Raw genomic sequence first — 18,489 nt, forward strand, 5'->3', positions numbered from 1 at the left:
AAATATTTTTTGCAGTACATAAAATAAGACTGTCTATCACAAGCAGATCTGCACTATTAGAAATGTTGGAAAGAAGTTCTTCATGCAGAATTAAAATGATATTATATGGAAATATGGACCTACACAAAGAAATGTAAAACTCCCAAAATGTTACCTATGTTGATAAATATATAAAATACTTTTCTGATAATTTAATTTCTTTAGAAGATAGTTGACAATTTAAACAAAAATAACAACACTACAGTAAAGGGTTTGTAGATATAATGTATGACAATAATAACAGAATGGTTAGGAGGGAAGAAAAGGAAGTATACTATTGTCAGATTTTTAATGCTGAATGTGAAGTAGTTTATCACGTGAAGGTAGATTTTGATTATGAAGTGGAAGAAACCACTAAAATAGTAAAACAAAAGCTTATAGCTAGTAAACCAACAGGGAGATAAAATGAAATAATAAAAAATATAAAATAATACAAAATCAGACAAAAAAGAAGAAAAGAGGAACCCAAAACAGATGGGAAAAATAGAAAATAATCAGATAATAGATTTAAACTTAACCATATCAATAATCATGTTAAATTTAAATGTTCTAAATACTCCACTTCAAATCAGAGAGTGGAAGATTTAATAGCAAAGTAAGATCCTACAAATTGCTGCCTATAGGAAATACATTTCTGGTATAAGACACATATAGGTGAAATGTAAAGGGCAGAAAAGATGTATTAGACAAGAACTAATCATAAAAATGCTGGAGTGAATTTACTGATATCAGAGAATATAGATTTTTAGAGCAAAATATTACCCAGGATAAAGGTAATTTCATATTACAAAAGGGGTCATTTTATCACTACGACATAACAATTCTTAATATTTATGGACAAATCACAGAGCTTCAAAATACACAAAATCACAAATGCAATTTAATTTCTGGTCAATGCTATTGTATCTATGAACTTTTGCTTCTTAAGCTAATGGCTTAAAACAATAAAATCCTTTATTAGGATTCTGTAGTTTGGCTTGGTGCTGGTCTGGTCTGTCTTGGCTAATCTCTTCTGGGCTCTCTCATTTGTCTACGCTAGCTAGCTGGTCACATGGCAGTTACATAACCTAGGAAGGCATCACTCACATATCTGGTGGGTGGCAAGCAGGCTGTTATCTGGGATCCTGGGATCATGGGACAATTATTAGCTGGTGCACCTCAGTTCTCTTCCACATGTCTTCTAATCCTCCAACAGGATAGTTTGAGCTTATTCACAAGTTGGTCTCAGAGATCCAAAACCAGCAAGAGAAAGTAAACTCCAAATCTGTGATCGTTTTTAAACCTCTGCTTATGTTGTTTTTGCTAACATATTTGCTAATATTTAGCCAAAGAAAATTAATAGGTTAACCTCAGGTTAGTGTGGAAGAATTCTACCACAGAGCATAGAAAGAGAAATGTGTCATGTCTAACTATAAGTATATTTTTAAAGGGAAGGAGAATGCCCTTCTCTCTTTCTACTTCTTGGTGGACAGGAATTGGTCTTAGAGTATGAGTAGATTTGTGTTCTCTCACATTAAAAAAGGAGAATCTGCAGCTAAATTATACAGAAATAAACTGTGTATTTTCAGTTAACTTTTAAGAAACTGACTGGAGTTTGCTGATGACATGAGCTTATATATAGAAAAACCTGTAGACTCTACCAAAAAACTCTTATAGCTGATGAACAAATTCAGTAATGTTTCAGGATACAAAATTAACACCCCAAAATCAATAGCATTTTTATACTCCAATAACTAGCAGAAAATTAAATCAAGAAAGCAAGCCCATTTACCATAGTTGCCAAAAAAATGAAATACCTAGGTATCAATTTAACCAAGGAGGTGAAAAATCTCTACAATGAGAACTACAAAACACTACTGAAAGAAATTAAACAGGGCACAAAAAGGTGGAAAGACATATCATGTGCTTGGATGGGAAGAATTAACATCATGTAAATGTCCATTCTATCCAAAGCAATTTACAGATTCAATGCAATCTCCATGAAAATACCTATGACATTCTTCACAGAAATAAAAAAGCAATCCAAATATTCATATGGAACAACAAAAGACCCCAAATAGTCAAAGAAATCCTTAGCAGAAAAATAAAGCCAGGAGCATAACACTACCTGACTTCAAATTATGATACAAAGCTATTGTAACCCAAACAGCATGGTACTGGCATAAAAAACAGACGCTTGATCAATGGAACAGAATTGAAAACCTGGGAATCAACTCACATACATACAGCCAACTGATCTTTGATGAAGGCAGCAAGAACATACATTGGGGAAAAGACTGCCTCTTCAGCAAATGGTACTGGGGATATTGGACATCCATAGGCAGAAAAATGAAACTGGGCATGTACCTGTCACCATATACCAAATCAACTCAAAATGGATTAAAGACTTAAATATCAGACCTGACACCATAACATTACTATAGGAAAATATAAGAGAAACACTCCAGGTAATAAGACTGGGCAAAGACTTTATGAATAGGACCCCAAAAGCACAAGCAATAAAAGAAAAAATAAATAAATGGGATTATATAAAACTAAAAAGCTTCTGCACAGCAAAGGAAACAACCAACAAGCAGAAAGACAACCTATAGAATAGGAGAAAATATTTGCAAACTATACATCTGATAATAGATTAATATCCAGAGCATACAACCAAATAATCCAATTAAAAAATGGGGAAAGGAAACAAATAGACACTTTTCAAAGGAAGACATACAAATGGCCAACAGATACATGGAAAAATGCTCAACATCACTAGTCATCAGAGAAATGCCAATCAAAACTACACTGAGATATCGTCTCACTCCATCCAGTTAGATTGGCTATTATTAAAAAGACCAAGAATAACAAATGCTGGTGAGGATGTGGAGAAAGGTGAACTCTTCTACACTGTAGATGGGACTGTAAATTAGCACATTCATTATGGAAAATAGTATGGAGATTTCTCAAACAACTACAGATAGAACTACCATATGATCCAGCAATCCCACAACTGGGTATATATCCAGAGGAATGGAAGTCATCATGTTGAAGGGATACATGCACTCCCATGGTCATTGCAGCTGTATTTACTGTAGCCAAAATATGGAACCAACCTAGGTGTCCATCGACAGATGACTGGATAAAGAAAATGTTGTATATACACAATGGAATACTACTCAGCCATAAAAAAGAATGACATTCTGCCATTTGCAGCAACATGGATGAGTCTGGAGAAATTATGTTAAGTGAAATAAGCCGGTCTAGGAATGAGAAATACCACATGTTCTCACTTATATCTGGGTGCTAAGAAAGAAAGAAGGGAGCAGTGGAAAGGAGGGGAGGGGAGGGGTAGGGAGGAGAACCCACCACAATTCATTGAACTTTCAGAAGGAGAGAACAAACCTAAGGTTATTGGAGATGGAGGGAGGGGGGGGGTTTGAGGCGGGACAGGTCGGGTAAAGTGCATAAAGAAAAATCTTGATTTGTAATAATGAATATGCTAATGATAATAAAAAACACTTGGCTATATTTAATGGGCAACATATTACATAAGGTCTCATGTTCTTAAAAATTAAAAATGTGATAAAGCCTTATATCGTTTTACTTATAAACTACATTTTAAGATTTACTAATATACAGAAATCATAATCTGCATGATCTATATGTGTTATACAAACTTTTAGATTAATGAAATGGGAGTAAAGTTGTCATCTTACTAATTTGCAGCAGTTTTTCATATGGAGAGAATCGTTTTAGACAAAAAACACTTTGATCAGACTTAGGTTTTGGCAGGGAACAAGGCAATAATAAACACTTTTGAGACGTTCTGTGTGAAAAATTGAATGAAAGTCAGGTGTAAAGAGAACAGTAGACATGTTTCAGGGAAAAGCAAGGAGGAAATAGAGAGAAGCCACAGAAATGGTGGGTAATTGGAGCGCAGAAACCTATGAAAATCTCTAGTAATAGGCAAACTAAAGCAATATTATGAATTGCAAAGAAAACCTCTCACTCTTCTTTCACCTCAGATTTTTAGTAAAGTTTAGTGCGAGTTCTTCTTGAAATTGAGGCAACAGCTGAGTTTCACCTCTGGGTGATGCAGTGCAGTGATCTTGGGTAATATGTGGAGATTCTGAAATGGAAGAAGCAGAAATTTAGGGTCAGGGTGATATGAGAAGTCTTACAACTTAAGGAGCAATTGCATCCTTCAATAGGAATAGAGTTAGGGTTACAGTCAGTTTTATCTAGATTTCAAAAGGCAAGGAAGCTCCAGTTCATATACGTAGTGCATTAAAATACGAGTATAATGAAATATATAAAAGGTAAAAGTTTTGACACAGAATACACTTTATTTCTCTTTACCTTTTTTACTCTTTCTTGCTCTTGATCTTTAAAAGGCTACTCTTTACATGTGAGGAATGTATAAGATTATTCTTTGACAGAGATATAATATATGCCCAATCCCTGAAGATACTTGGTAGCTGTGAATAAGATTCATACACTTGAAGCACCAGCAAAAAGTAAGGCCTAAATTATAGGATAATGTACTTAAAGTGTTGTAAGCATGTAATCAGAGGCCTATTGATTTTCATGGCTGTATGTAACACATACCCACCAATAAATGCCATTTATTTTTGCAGCCAGAATCAAATCCCTATCTTGAGTAATTACCTGGTTTGCATGGGGCTGGTTGGGAGTGGGGGCGAGAAACAGCCAGGCACCAGGAGGCAGTTCATAGTCTTTGCTCATCTTTCTAAACCTATATGAGTCTTTGATGTTGAGGTTTGTTGTTACCTACAGCTACATCTGGTGAGTATATCTCCCTTTATGATTTCAGTGAGTCTCTATTTCTCAGATGAGGAAAAATGAGGCAGTAGTAGATTTTTAAAAATTCTTTAATTTGAAAGCCCTTCCTTACAGCTTCATAACTGAACCCCAACCTCATATGATATTTTTAATATCCTTGAAATTAAATGTAAATCAAACCGTGTCTTTCCACATGTAGGTTACTTTCCTCTATGGTAACCCTGCCTCCAAATGTAAGAGCTGGATTCCTTCCAAGTGAAAGAAAATTAGGGGGAGAAATTCCATTGACTATGAAAAAGAGTTGATGTCTGTTTCTACATCTCCGTATTAGAGTCCTGAGTAACTATTGAATTTCTCATATTTATTTCACATTTAATATACGTGTGTTCCCTTATGAAGAGTATTAGCTCTTAACTTTCTTTAACCAACATAGTATTATACATGCATATAGTAGATGAACTTTATATATTTTTATATATTTTCATTTTTCTCAAAACAGCATCTTAAAGAGGAAAAATAATGTTTTAGGAAAAATAATGTTAAAAATTTGCTTGAAACTGCTCTAAAACAAGCAACTTTTTTGCATTTTTACCACAATCTTAATCAACTAAATATACTTACTTTGGTCAAATGATGCTACAAATGAATCATAAATATACTGAAATATTCCTAAAAGGAGAATTGTGGGGAAAGAAAAATTCATCAGGGTCAGTCAGTATTAGTAGCCATAAATGTATGCTATTAATGAAGAACTTTAAACATTGTTAAAACCTTCACAGGATGATGTTATCATAGAAAGATTCTTCCTTAATTTAAACACCTGGCGCGTATAAAACAAGTTTGGATCAGCAAGACAGTAAATGAGAGGAATGAAACAGAGAGTCATAAAGACTAAATTAACTACTGGCTCTTTTCTATTTTCAGTCTCTACATGTCCATATCTGATTTCTTTATATAGTAGTTAAAGCTAAATTCCCTGTTTCCCTTTTAGTCCTATAGTACTGACTTCTCTGGGGTTTATTTTCATTCAGTTCTAAATATTCACCCTGTTCAGCCTCCCATGTTTTGTGTCAGGAGGAAGAATACCTTATTACTTTCTTGTCTGCTTAACATTTAAAGTTTTTTTCCCCCTCCCTCCCTGTCTTGTACCTAATGAGCAAATTATCTAAAAATAGATATGTTCATCATTCTACAACATGTTGTATCTTTTCCAGATTGGAGGCCAGTGTGATTGTAAGAGACATGTGTCTGGCAGACAGTGCAATCAGTGCCAGGATGGATTCTACAGTCTACAAGAGGTGGATCCTGATGGCTGCAGTCCCTGTAACTGCAATGCCTCTGGGACAGTGGATGGAGATATTACCTGTCACCAAAATTCAGGCCAGTGCAAGTGCAAAGCAAATGTTATTGGTATGTGTCATGCAGAAGTTCACAGTCACGTCTCTATTGCCATCTGTAATAAAATTCTCTATTTGATTTCTTAACTAAAGAGTAAAGCAAATTTCCTTGCTCAAGGCAGGCTGGAAAAAAAAACAATTTGGATGAAATTAACTGTCTAAAAATGATTAAATTAATAATTCTATCAAACTACAGCTTGAAGCTTAGTTTAATCAACCCTTTGGAAGTTTCTTTATTCTGTAGATACGTTGGTTCACATGGTCCCATACTAATAAGTCATAGAAAAATATAATTTGCTTACTGCATAGATGTTTCTTTTAGAAAATTAGCACTTTTTCAAAATGTTTTATACTTAATGAGTTCTAAGCAAATCATTTCCATGCTAGTTTTCTTAATAGACTAAAATAAATGGATTTTTTCAAAATGTTCTGTGCTACAGGGTCCTTTGTGATAAATCTTTCCATTTTTTCTATTATATTTCTTTGAACTGTTCCTATGAAATGCAAAATAAGTCAACATAATTCCACAGATCATGTATATTGCTAGGGTTAGTTATAAAGGGCCAAATAATTTTAATTTTGTAATTCAGTGCCAAGCTGATTATAATAAACAGCTACCTTCAGTGTTATTTATCATTTTTTTAATATAAGGACGTGCTTTTTTGTTTGTTACTCCCACAGGTATTTTTCAGAAATTAGATTTGATTATAGCAATTTATTACATCCAACATTTTTGAGGGGAACCACCACCACATAAGGACAAAATTTATCAAGTGCCCAAAATGCACTATGTACATAATGCACTTTGAAATTTTGATATATGAGAATATTATGAGAGGAAAGTTTCCTGATGAAGTGAGTCCTGTATTGTATCTGAATGTGTCTTGGTTCATATAGGAAGTTTTAAAAGGACCTTTGCCTTTCTATTGTCATTCAAGGCACCAAGTCGTCCATGGTTTTTCTAACACTGACCTGAACCTTACAGTAATAAAAACATGCCTGACAGTGATAAAACACACAGACACAGACACACACACACACACACACACACTCACAGAGACACAAAATGCATACACATATACACATGCACACATATATACATACCATTCTGAATAACATTTTCATTTCTGTGATATAACTCCAAATCTAATAATTTATCTTTTATCTATGTAGATATATATACATCATGTTACCCAATTCAACGAGACAAGCATTTCAATTTAATTTAATAAAAATAATATGAACGTGCTTGATAGTATTATACAAGATTTCTCTGGTTTAAAGGAAGAGTACATTGCAATCTATAACATAACTTGCATTTATGCATCGCAAGCATACAAAAACTAACTTTTTAGAAAGAAAAAATAACTGGTAAAGAGAAGCACATCTTTGTATGTGTTATCTGTGATGCTGAATGAATTCTAAGACCTTTGAATTCAATCTATATGGAATCCTTTGTTCTTTAATGTGAGATGTATTTTAAATTCAAGATGTGAAAATAAAAGTTAAAGCAAGGCCTTTAAAGACAAAGAAATGGCTACTTTTCTATATCAATGGAATCTTTCCGATGATGGTTAGATTCCAGAGCTTGAGGAAAGAAAAAAATCTAAATTTACGTAGAATTTATTACAACCTCCCTGCTATTTACCAGTTTTATTGGTTGTTCGAGATAGTTTTCTGCAGGAAAATATAAATATATATGTTGTGAAGACTAAATCATCATTTTAATATTATTATAAATTATTATTTATAGAGAATTACTATAAATGAAATACTTTTAATAAAATATAATCTTTATGTGTATAGATAGATAGATAGATAGAGATATTTGTTTACTTTCTTAATGGGATTAGTAAGTAACCTCATTCAATTTTGCCTTGTTAATATGAAAGAAAAATAAAAGAAAATACAAATGTATGTTGTCTCTGCTTCAGAAAGCCAATGGTTAGAGTTAACAAAACTGTTAAATCTTACTAATGATTCCATCACCAGTAAAATACATTAGCACCAATAATTTTATTAAAGTAGGTCATTCATCTAGAATAAAAAGGGAGAGGAATGTGAATTAAATGCCGAGTGTGCTAACTCGCCTGTACTTGTTAGCACGGAATGTGATGCCCTGTAGGCCTTCTTGAGTATCGTTAGGAATAGATTACCTGTCAGGAATATGTATGGCATATTCAAATAAGCACTGCACATATTTTTAAAACTGATATGATATGAATCCATGTAGACCAATTTTAATAGTTCAAAATGAGTCATAATTCTTGTTAACAATACAGTTATTTTTAAAATTTGCGGCAATAGTGGTCCTTTTTTATTTTCCTTATTGAAATTAAATGATATGCCTTAGGTGAGTCATTCATCACTGTTAAAGAACTTGCCTTCCTTTGGAGTTCTTGAATTTTTATCCATATATACACATGTATATTATATATTTCCTTCCATTTAGGAAAAGCTTTTCTACATTATGAGTTCCTTGGTGTGTTTTTGACCCTTATTTCAGGACTAATTTTTTTTTTTATTGCTAATAGCAATAGCTTGAAATAAACGTTTTAGGTGATTCAGCCCCACATAGTCAACTATTTAAATTCATGAATATATGAAGACTATCTAAAGGAAGTATTTTACATATAAATATTTACTATTCTAGTTATTTTTTTTTATTCCTTTGCCTTGTAATACCCTTTTTGAGACTAACCTAAGTTGCCAGAGATTTAAATTTAGGTGATAAAACATTTTTCTCTGTTTATAAAATGTATATGTGTAGTCCTTTAAGTAGAAGTAATAGAAAGAGCAGAATTTATCAGTGTTTAAAGAGGTATGTTCTGAATCACACAATATGACAAGAAGTGTGATTGCTTTATGAGCCAAGGAGAGCGTAATTTATATTAATTGAGAATGATAAACTACAGGAGCATACAAAAGGATTAAAACAAAAATTATTCTGGATAAGTTTTATTTATATTAATTATTTAAATGTGTGATATGCAGCAATATATGCTGTTGTCACAAAAATAGTTATCAGCTTAATGATTTTTTTCTTTTTTTCCAGCTTTACTAGGGTATAATTAAATAAAAATTGTATATATTTACAGAGTGCAACATGATGTTTTGATATATGTATACATCGTGAAATGATTAATTCAAGCTAATTAACATATCTATCATCTTACACACTTATCATGTTTTTGTGAAGAGAACATTTAAGATCTAATCTTTCAGCAATTTTCAAGTATACAGTACATTATTATCAACTATCAGTCACTGTGCTGTACAATAGATCACCAGAACTTATGCATCCTAACTGAAACTTTGTACCAGCTTAACATTGTATTAAACATTTTTTTAAAAATTCTGATTTCTAGGAAAATAACTAATGTGGTAATATGCAATTTTACTACACTTTTAAGTGAACATATTTGTTAAAATAGTTTTAAAATTTGTTAAAGAGGAAAAGAGCTTGAGTATTTATAACAGAACCAACACTTGCATTAAGCATTTTTCTCTGCATTAAGTAATAAATAATTAAAATCTTATAAAGTACATCGCAAATAAAGTTGTGTATAAGAGCTAAATTAAGTACTGCCATCATATTTTGAATGTACAGTTAGCTCTCTATGATGTTGCTTTTGAGAAAAACACTCAATATTTTGTGTCTGCATTAAATGTCTGCAGTAGTGTTGTTTGTTCTTTGGGTATCTTGAATGGGATCATTCTCCCATCCTCACCTTTTAAAACATATTTTATCTTTAGGGCTTAGATGTGATCATTGCAATTTTGGATTTAAATTTCTCCGAAGTTTTAATGAAGATGGATGTGAGCCCTGCCAGTGTAACCTCCATGGGTCTGTGAACAAGTTCTGCAATCCTCTTTCTGGGCAGTGTGAATGCAAAAAAGAAGCCAAAGGACTTCAGTGTGACACCTGCAGAGAAGCCTTTTATGGGCTGGACGTCACTGGTTGTAAGGCCTGTGACTGTGACACAGCTGGGTCCCTCTCTGGGACGGTCTGTAATGCTGAGACAGGGCAGTGCATCTGTAAGCCCAACGTTGGAGGGAGACGGTGCAGTGAATGCTTGGAGGGCTACTTCTACTTACAGCAAAATGATTCTTTCCTCTGTCTGCCTTGTAACTGTGATAAGACTGGGACAGTAAATGGCTCTTTGCTATGTGACAAATCAACAGGACAATGTCCTTGCAAATTAGGGGTAGCAGGTCTTCACTGTAATCAGTGTGAACCTCACAGGTACAATTTGACCACTGGCAATTTTCAAGGCTGCCAGATGTGTGAGTGTGACTCCTTAGGGACATTTCCTGGGACCATTTGTGACCCAATCAGTGGCCAGTGCCTATGTTTGCCCAATCGTCAAGGAAGAAGGTGTAATCAGTGTCAACCAGGTAAGAGAGAAATGTGTTACATTGTCAGTGCACAATGACTTTCCTTTTTTTATCCCATAGCAGATGATTCCTTCCTGTTTCTGGTTTGGGGCTTCTAAAAAATTCAGCTGCAGCATCATTGTTGTGTTTATATCACTATCCAACACAGATAGAACTATTTGACTTGTTCAAGATGATCTGGGATATTTGCATTGCTATTTTTGGTGCGCAGGGACACTTTAATTGAACACCAGCCAATCAGACTTATTTCGTAATTGAGACTTAATTTCTCAACGTGAAGTAAATCCCCTTTTAACAATTGAAAAACATCTAATTAAAGAAAATCAAGAATAAGTTTTATTTTCCAAAGAAAGGAAAACTTGAGTTCTTTATCTGTGCAATGCCAGATATTCAGATGCTGAACTGAATTCCTGAGTAAAGCTGGCCAGATGTTTTTACTGAAGGGGCTATATGTCTGGTATCACACAGAAACATCTAAGAATATCTTTGCATGGCATCAAATTAATAAAATAGACCACCGCCTAATCTCACGTACACAAAGCTATCTTTCCATCTGTTTCTCAACTGGAAGAAAGATGGACCCTATCTATGGCTCTCTGCTTGCCTTTATGTGATTTTAATTAAGATAATACACTTTTAAAATAATAAATTCGTCATGATATTATAATTAAATATAACTATTTATCAGTTGTTTAACAGCTGAACTGATTGTTGTCCTGTAACCCACATCAGCTCTGAGTTATCTGAGTCTGTGAAAATGAGCATGATAAGAATTAAAAAGGGGGATCTGCCTGCTGGGGAAGGGGTAGAGAAAAGTCCTGTTGTACGCGGCAAGGAACCCAGCTAAGGAGAATTGAGCCATGTCTTTCCTTCAACTATGGGCAGTGTGACAAGCAAGTCGAAAGAGACAGGAAGGAATTGATGAAGTGCTCATTCTTTTTGAGGTATAAGTATCAGAAAACAACTTGAACTAGAAGAAACATAAATGGGGACAATATGATGACTGCAGATTCCATAAAACCTAAAGATAAGGACCAATGAAGTCAGAACTCGGGAACTACAAGCTCCTACTGATATGTGTTCATTCATATTTGTATTTACCTGTCTCTGTGTCTCTTTTCTGCAGAAGGGTATTCTCTGCTTCTCTCTTTCTTTCTGCATGGTTACATGGCTGCCCCACGTTCCCTGAGATTGCTTACAATTCTACTTCCAGCTACACAGAGAAGCTCAGCTGCCTCTTGGTTATGATTCCAAGAGGGAAATTCGAATTGACTCAGTTTTGTTTGGGTGGCTACCTCTGGGCCAATTCACGGTAGTCAGCGGTGTCCAATTCACATAAAATGAGTATGACTTCTGGTCCCACTCTATGCATCCACTTTATAAGGTAGGAGCAAGGTGGTGAATATCCCAGAAAATGGGAAGGTTATCGAGAGCTGGGCAGACAGCGTAAATGACAGCTACAGCACATTGCGCTCTTTTAGCTTCAGATTAATCTTTCGAAATTTGAAACTAATTACTTTTTTTGGTATCCTAGATGATATTTTTTTCTCTTTTCCTGTTTGTTAATACTCTAGTTTTACAAACAAGGTACTCAGTCCCCTTGCACAGTCAAGTAACCGTTGATTTATATTTCCTTCTTTCTAAGTAAACCAGCAAAAGCCAATAGGTCAAATGTTATATCCTTTTGAGTAATTATCTATTGTTAAAATTTAGTAAATATTTTATTATGACTTTAATTATGCATATAAGTTTGGCAATAATTGTTGGCAGAATAAGTCCTCTAAAACACTAGTATGTCATACTCCTAGAAGGTTGCCTAAAATGGGTTTTCTTTTGCATATCACTTGAGTTCAATCTGAGAAAACCTTCAGGAGTTTTTATCTTCTGGTCCCAGTCTTTCATCCAGCGTTATATTTTCTGATATTCCCTAACTTGCCCATCTTCTTCAGTCTCTGCAGGCCCATCCTGGTGCTACACATGTCACATACAGAGCTGACTTCCATCTGTCTTAATGCTTTTTGGCTCATTCTCCTTTTCTAACATGGAATGCTGTAGAGTCATAAATTTCAGTGTTCGTTGGTGCTCTCTACCTAGTTTTTTCTATTCAAAATACTGACTATGATTTTCCATCACTCACTCAGTGAACCACAAATACTTGTTCAACATTAAGTATCACTGTTTTAAGAGGTAGCTTAATTCAAACCTATAGAAAATATGAAAATAATGCACTTTTTTGCTCAGGCTTGTATTTTCTTCATGCTTTATTATTTGACTTTGAAGAAAAGTTCATGTTCAAGAAATAGTAATACACATCTCATTGTAAACAATTCTATAATTATGGATCTATAGGTGGAGTTAATGAGTTAAGAGCAGGGAGCATTAAAAATTGTGAAAATGTTTCTATTCACTAAAAAAAATTCAATAACATATAGTGAAATATTTAATGGAAAATGTTCCAGACTGAGTGTCAGAAGACATAACTCGGAGCTCCATTTGTTCCAGCTGCCAACTCTCTAAAGGCATTCCTCTTCCCCTCAATAGGTAACTCCCATATTTTCTTCCAGCTGTCCATTTCCAACCAGCGGTAAACAGCTGTATCTTTAAGATGGTACATAAATGGTGCCCATATCAGTTCTGCTCACATCCTATTGGTCAGAACTGCTCTGCATGTCCACACCTAGCTGCAAGAGAGGGTGATCAATAGAATATCCATGTGTCTGTTTAAAATGTGAGGCCTCTGTTATTACAAGGAATAGGAAGGAAATTGATACTTGAAGATAATCAGCAATCTTGGCTATAGAAGGAATGTCTATACTTAAAATTGGCTGGCAGAACATTAGTCAACTTCTGAATAGATGCTTCTAATGTCAGTGAGTTTGGCACTCTTTGGATAACTCTAATTATTAGCAATTAAAAAAATTATAGCCAGTGATAATAAAGGCCTCTTGAGCCCTAAGGAGACACATGAACAAAATCTCTTCTGTTTCTCCAGGTGTTTCTTACCTGCCCTGATTCATGGGCCTCCTTCTGTTCTAGTCATATTCCCTTCCCGTGACAAGCTATAGTTTCATCAGTGCTCCTCCTGAGATATCGACCTAGGTTTATAGTTATAAAAACCTGGTATGATCAAAGTATAGATTGGAATTATTATACTTTGTTGGACAGTGTGGTTAGTTTCATATAGATAAACCTTTCTCTTACTGAGAAATCTTCCTTGTGGGTTCTGTTGATTTTTTAATCTAGTCAAAGGACATTTTATTTGGAACAGTGAACAAAATTTTCACTAAGCTTAAATTCTGATGGGGAGACTGACAATGAGTTAATTTACAAGTAAATATGTACTATAAATTTAGGTAGTGATAATCTTTTGATCCTTTGCTCAATTATGTTTTTGTTTCTAAGAGTTCAAAATATTATTTTGGTTACCAAATAGAGTTTATCTGTTACGTATGAACCTTACATCCATGTCTACAATGATTCTGAATGTTTAAAATTCCAGGAAGGTAAACTGTATAGCTAAGTTTTTATCATACAGAATAAAGGCACATTGATTGTTGAGTGAAATAGAAACAGAAAGTGGTTTAAAGGAGGAATGGTGAAGTGAAAGAAAACTTTAACTTGCTGCTCTTTATGTCATTTTTTAAAATTAGTCACTTTTCCATTTTTCTTTTCCTTTTTTCTTTTTTCTCATTTAAAATTATGGGTGCCTGATTTAAAAAGCAGCCCTATGAGATGCCCTTGTTAAAATTCCTCACTATTTCTCAGTGTCTTCAATTAAACAAACTCCTTACTGAGTGCCTACAATGTATGAGAAATTTTCTTATTACTGTGGCTATGCAAGTTGAATAAAATAATTCTTGCTCTCAAGATACTGAAATTCGAACAATGGAAGTACAACAACTGCACAAGTAAAATACAGGAATGCTTTAAATGTGATAATTATTTTTATTATTAATGATGGTGCCCATTCTATGTCCTCCTCTAAAGAAGCAGACAATTTGCCATAAAACTTGGGAAAGGAGTTTTGTGACATCTGTACTTAGGCAAATAGCGACTAGGAAATTATTCTCTTAAGAAAAAACAAGATTATGCCAGATAAACCACCAAAAGAAAGGACCCAGAGGTGAGGGGGGAGACCAGGAGAGGACCTATGTGAAGAAAAAGACTCAATATCATTTTCTAGCATTTTTTACTTTTAAAATTTAACTTGTATTTTTATCAAAATTTACACACACTTAGTTTTAAAAAACAGCAGTCCCCTGCCCACTCCTTTCCCCAGGAAAATTTTCCTCCTCAAAGTAACCACCTTCACCCTCTTTAGATGCTTCTCCTGGCGTTCCTTTCTGTATTTCTGAATGATATACATATATCGTTCTATCTTGATTTTTAAAATTTAGACATTATCTAGTATCTTCCTACTACAGAAGATGAATATTTAGCTCCTTAAACTCCCTTCTCAACAATCCCTTTATTTTGTTTAATTAACATTCACAGATTGCTTCATTATGACTACATAAATCTGTTTTCAGAGCTAAGCCATACAATTTGCTTTGATTTTATTTCGTTTGTTGAAAAAGTTGTCTTCGCTCGGCTTTCTAGAAATACCGTAGATACTTCAGAGAAACAAAACTCTGCAACGGAGCTCTCTCTGTCAGTTTTTCCTCCTGATCCTCCTGCTCTGGTTTGTGCCAGTCGATCAGCAGTTCTGATGTGCTGCTATATTTCAGGTCTTGAATCTGCAGCTGTACTGGGGATCTCCTTTGCCTGTCTCCTGGGTTAGATCCTCTATTTCCTGAATGCTATGTGTTCTCTTTTCTTGGTTTATTTGTGTATTTAGTAGAGCACATGTTCCAGTAGCTTCTAAAAAAGAATGCAAGAAAGGAAGTAATTATTTTCTGAACATTTTGAATGTCTGAAATTATCTTTACTGTCTAAAATTTTCTAAACAAAAAGAGCTGTTTGAAATATTACTGCTATATGGAATTATTTTACTCAAATATTCTAAATAATTGAACCATTATTTTTTTAGCAGTGTTGGTTCAGTTTCTTTTCTTTCTTTCTTTCTTTTCTTTTCTTTTTTGGCCTTCTAGAAGTTTCTACCATCTCTTTATCCCTGGTTTCAGAAAAATATTCTGATGATATGCTTTTTGTGAAAGAATTGTTCTGGGCACTCAGTAGACCCTTTTGTCTATTCTTCGGTTCTGGGAAAATCTATAAAAGCACCTTTACAGCAGCATCTAAACTAGTGTTGACCAAACAGCTGGACATCAAGCCTAGCCAAGCTGACACTTAAAATTATCACAAGCAGCCTTTCAAATAATGCCTGTGTTCACTGTAGCACTTAATTCCTATACCTGTTGAGTTCAAACCCTCTCTAGTTTAACTGCTAAAAAGAAAGCTTGCTGTCTCCTAAAATGTGAGAGGGACGACCTCCTGATTGAGGAAGGAATTAACTACACCTCACACCAAACCTTTCTTTCCAGAGTTATGCAACCTGAATTAATTAGCTTATTGTTAGACTCTCCACTGTTTAGCTTTTTCTTGTAAACATCTGCCACTGGCTGCCATTTTCTCTTCTGTTTTTTTTTTTTTTTGTTGTTGTTGTTGTTTGTTTTTTGTTTTGTTTGTTTTCTCCCCTTTATTTTATTTTTGGAGATTTCAGGAGGGAAAACTTGTTTAATCTACCATGTTTAGCTGAAAATGCTGCCCTGGTATTTTCTGGGCTGCAGTCTTTCCAGGACAAACCTTCGCAGCCATCCTTGACTTCTCTCTTTTTCCCACAATCCTTGTCTCATCTATCAAAATCAATCCTGCTGTTTTACCCTCAAATACATCCAGCATTTGACCACTGCTCATCACTCTCACTTCTACCAATGTCCAAGCCACATTCCTCTTTCTCCTGAACTGTTCAAATAGCCTGTCTAATGCCACTCCCTCCCCTTTATTCTTCAGTCAGTTCGCAACATCAGCCAAAGTGATACTGTTCAGACTACAGTCAGATCCTGTCACTCGCCCCCCAATGGCTTTCCACCACAGTTAGTAAAAACAAAGCTGATGGGCTTGACTTGTGCACGTGGTTTGTAATGTTCCAGATCCCTCTGACCTCATTTCCACAAGTCTTCAGATGGTTTGTTTATCTCCAGCCAACAGGTCTCATTGTTGTTCATGGTTGTCCAACGCTCTATGCCAGGCATGCAGAAGAACCTCCACAGTGGGCACTCCATGTATACTTACTGCTTAATAAATAATTCTGTTTTAAAAAGACCTCAATGGCATTCTCCTGTTTTTAAGCATGTGCATAACAAAGGCCTGTGAGTGTTCCTTTAATGGTGCTTAGGAAGGATGTGGTGTCCTACCATGCAAGAAAGGAAAGAAAATAGTGGCCTAAGTACCTAATGTAAGTTTTTTAAACAAAAAGGGCATGGTAAACACATATGTATGGCATATAAAAGGGACAATGTGTGATTTGGGAACCTTTTTTTAAATGCTGCATTCTTGCTTCAGAAATTCTACTTTGAATTTTGTTTTCTGATTTTATAGTCTCTTACAGTGAAACTTACGTTGGAAAGAGAAACCTTATCCTAAAGTATCTTTATTATAAACAGATATTTTGCAGGAGCCAGCTCTGCAGTGTGCACAGTAAAAAGCACTGCTGCAGTCTGAAGCTTTCACTCCACTTCAAACAAATCTGAGAGACCTAGATTATATACTACAGGGCGCAAAAACCATGCTGGTGCATGTGAGAAGTGGGAAATTAAGGGAGAAGGGCAGGGTTGGGGGATGAATTAGCAAGCTAAGGACTTCTGCCTTTCACCTGTGATTGTAAGTATTACTGGCCCGTACTAGACTACTGCACATAGATTCTTGTCCCACTTTCTTAAAAAACATTATTAAGGAAGGTGCATATGATGAAACCTCATGTATTATTAACCTAACCTTACTACGAATGTACAAGGAATAGGCTTAATTCAACTAAAATTTATAGGCAATTTGTTAAAGCAGCAGTGCACATTAGAAGGTACATTAGAGCCACATTGGTTTTAATATGCCATTCAATAACTTGAACAGAGGTTAAAAATGCTGCTTAACCTCCATTAAGTATTTTAAAAATGCTTTAATTTAAAATTATTTGGAGTGTGTGTACATATATGAATGTACACATACCCAGACTAATAAATGTAACACTAAATATATTTTCCTGGTTATTTTTTTCAGTGCTGGATGACCTCATAACATTCAGCAGCAGGCACTTAATCAGAGGCCAGGCCGAGAAAGACAGGGAAGGATGTCGAGACATCCTGAGCCAGTGACCCACCCTTGTCCTTGAGAACTAGAGGCAGAGAGGGTTTATTGAGGACTCTGCAGCTTTGGGATAAAATAAAGGCTAAGGTATAATGCAAACAGCTTCCTGTGACATGTTTTGTACTAATAGGTGAATGCCTATGCTTACCTCTGATATTCACTTTTGGTTTTGTTTTATAATTCACACAGACTATTAGAATGTAAAACAAAGTGTCTTGTTTCATTAAGACGCACATCATAGTTGTTAAGTAATGAACTCATAATCTAGAACTGCATGCAAGACCCAGCAATGGAATTGGAATCAGATGGCTGATATTCCATTAAAAGTCAGTGCCTCAAAGTTGAGATCTGATTATGCCACAAGTCCTAGCATTTGGTGAAACAACTTTCTAGGTTAACATGGTTTTCACAAAGAAAACCGAGTCTCAGAATAAAAGCTTCTTCCTTGATAAATCGTCAGGAAAGAATCTTATTGTAGGAAATGTGGACCACAACCTTAGGTACATCTTGAAAAAAAAATAGTAAAAGACCTGACAAGTCATTATTTAAACTTTAATTTACAAGAATT

The 18,489-nt window shown here is 34.8% G+C and overlaps 1 protein-coding gene across 1 annotated transcript in view; it reads left to right on the top strand.

The window, feature by feature from the left end:
* The window catches only part of USH2A (usherin), a 763,885-nt gene that overhangs the window by 149,150 nt on the left and 596,246 nt on the right, over positions 1–18,489 (top strand). The window contains exons 11-12 of the mRNA XM_063114845.1: positions 6,039–6,234; positions 9,978–10,619. Of these exons, the coding sequence (XP_062970915.1) occupies positions 6,039–6,234; positions 9,978–10,619 (838 nt within the window). The remainder of the gene's footprint in view (positions 1–6,038; positions 6,235–9,977; positions 10,620–18,489) is intronic.

The sequence above is a fragment of the Cynocephalus volans genome, chromosome 11, assembly GCF_027409185.1.
Source record: "Cynocephalus volans isolate mCynVol1 chromosome 11, mCynVol1.pri, whole genome shotgun sequence".
NCBI classification, from domain to species: Eukaryota; Metazoa; Chordata; class Mammalia; order Dermoptera; family Cynocephalidae; genus Cynocephalus; species Cynocephalus volans.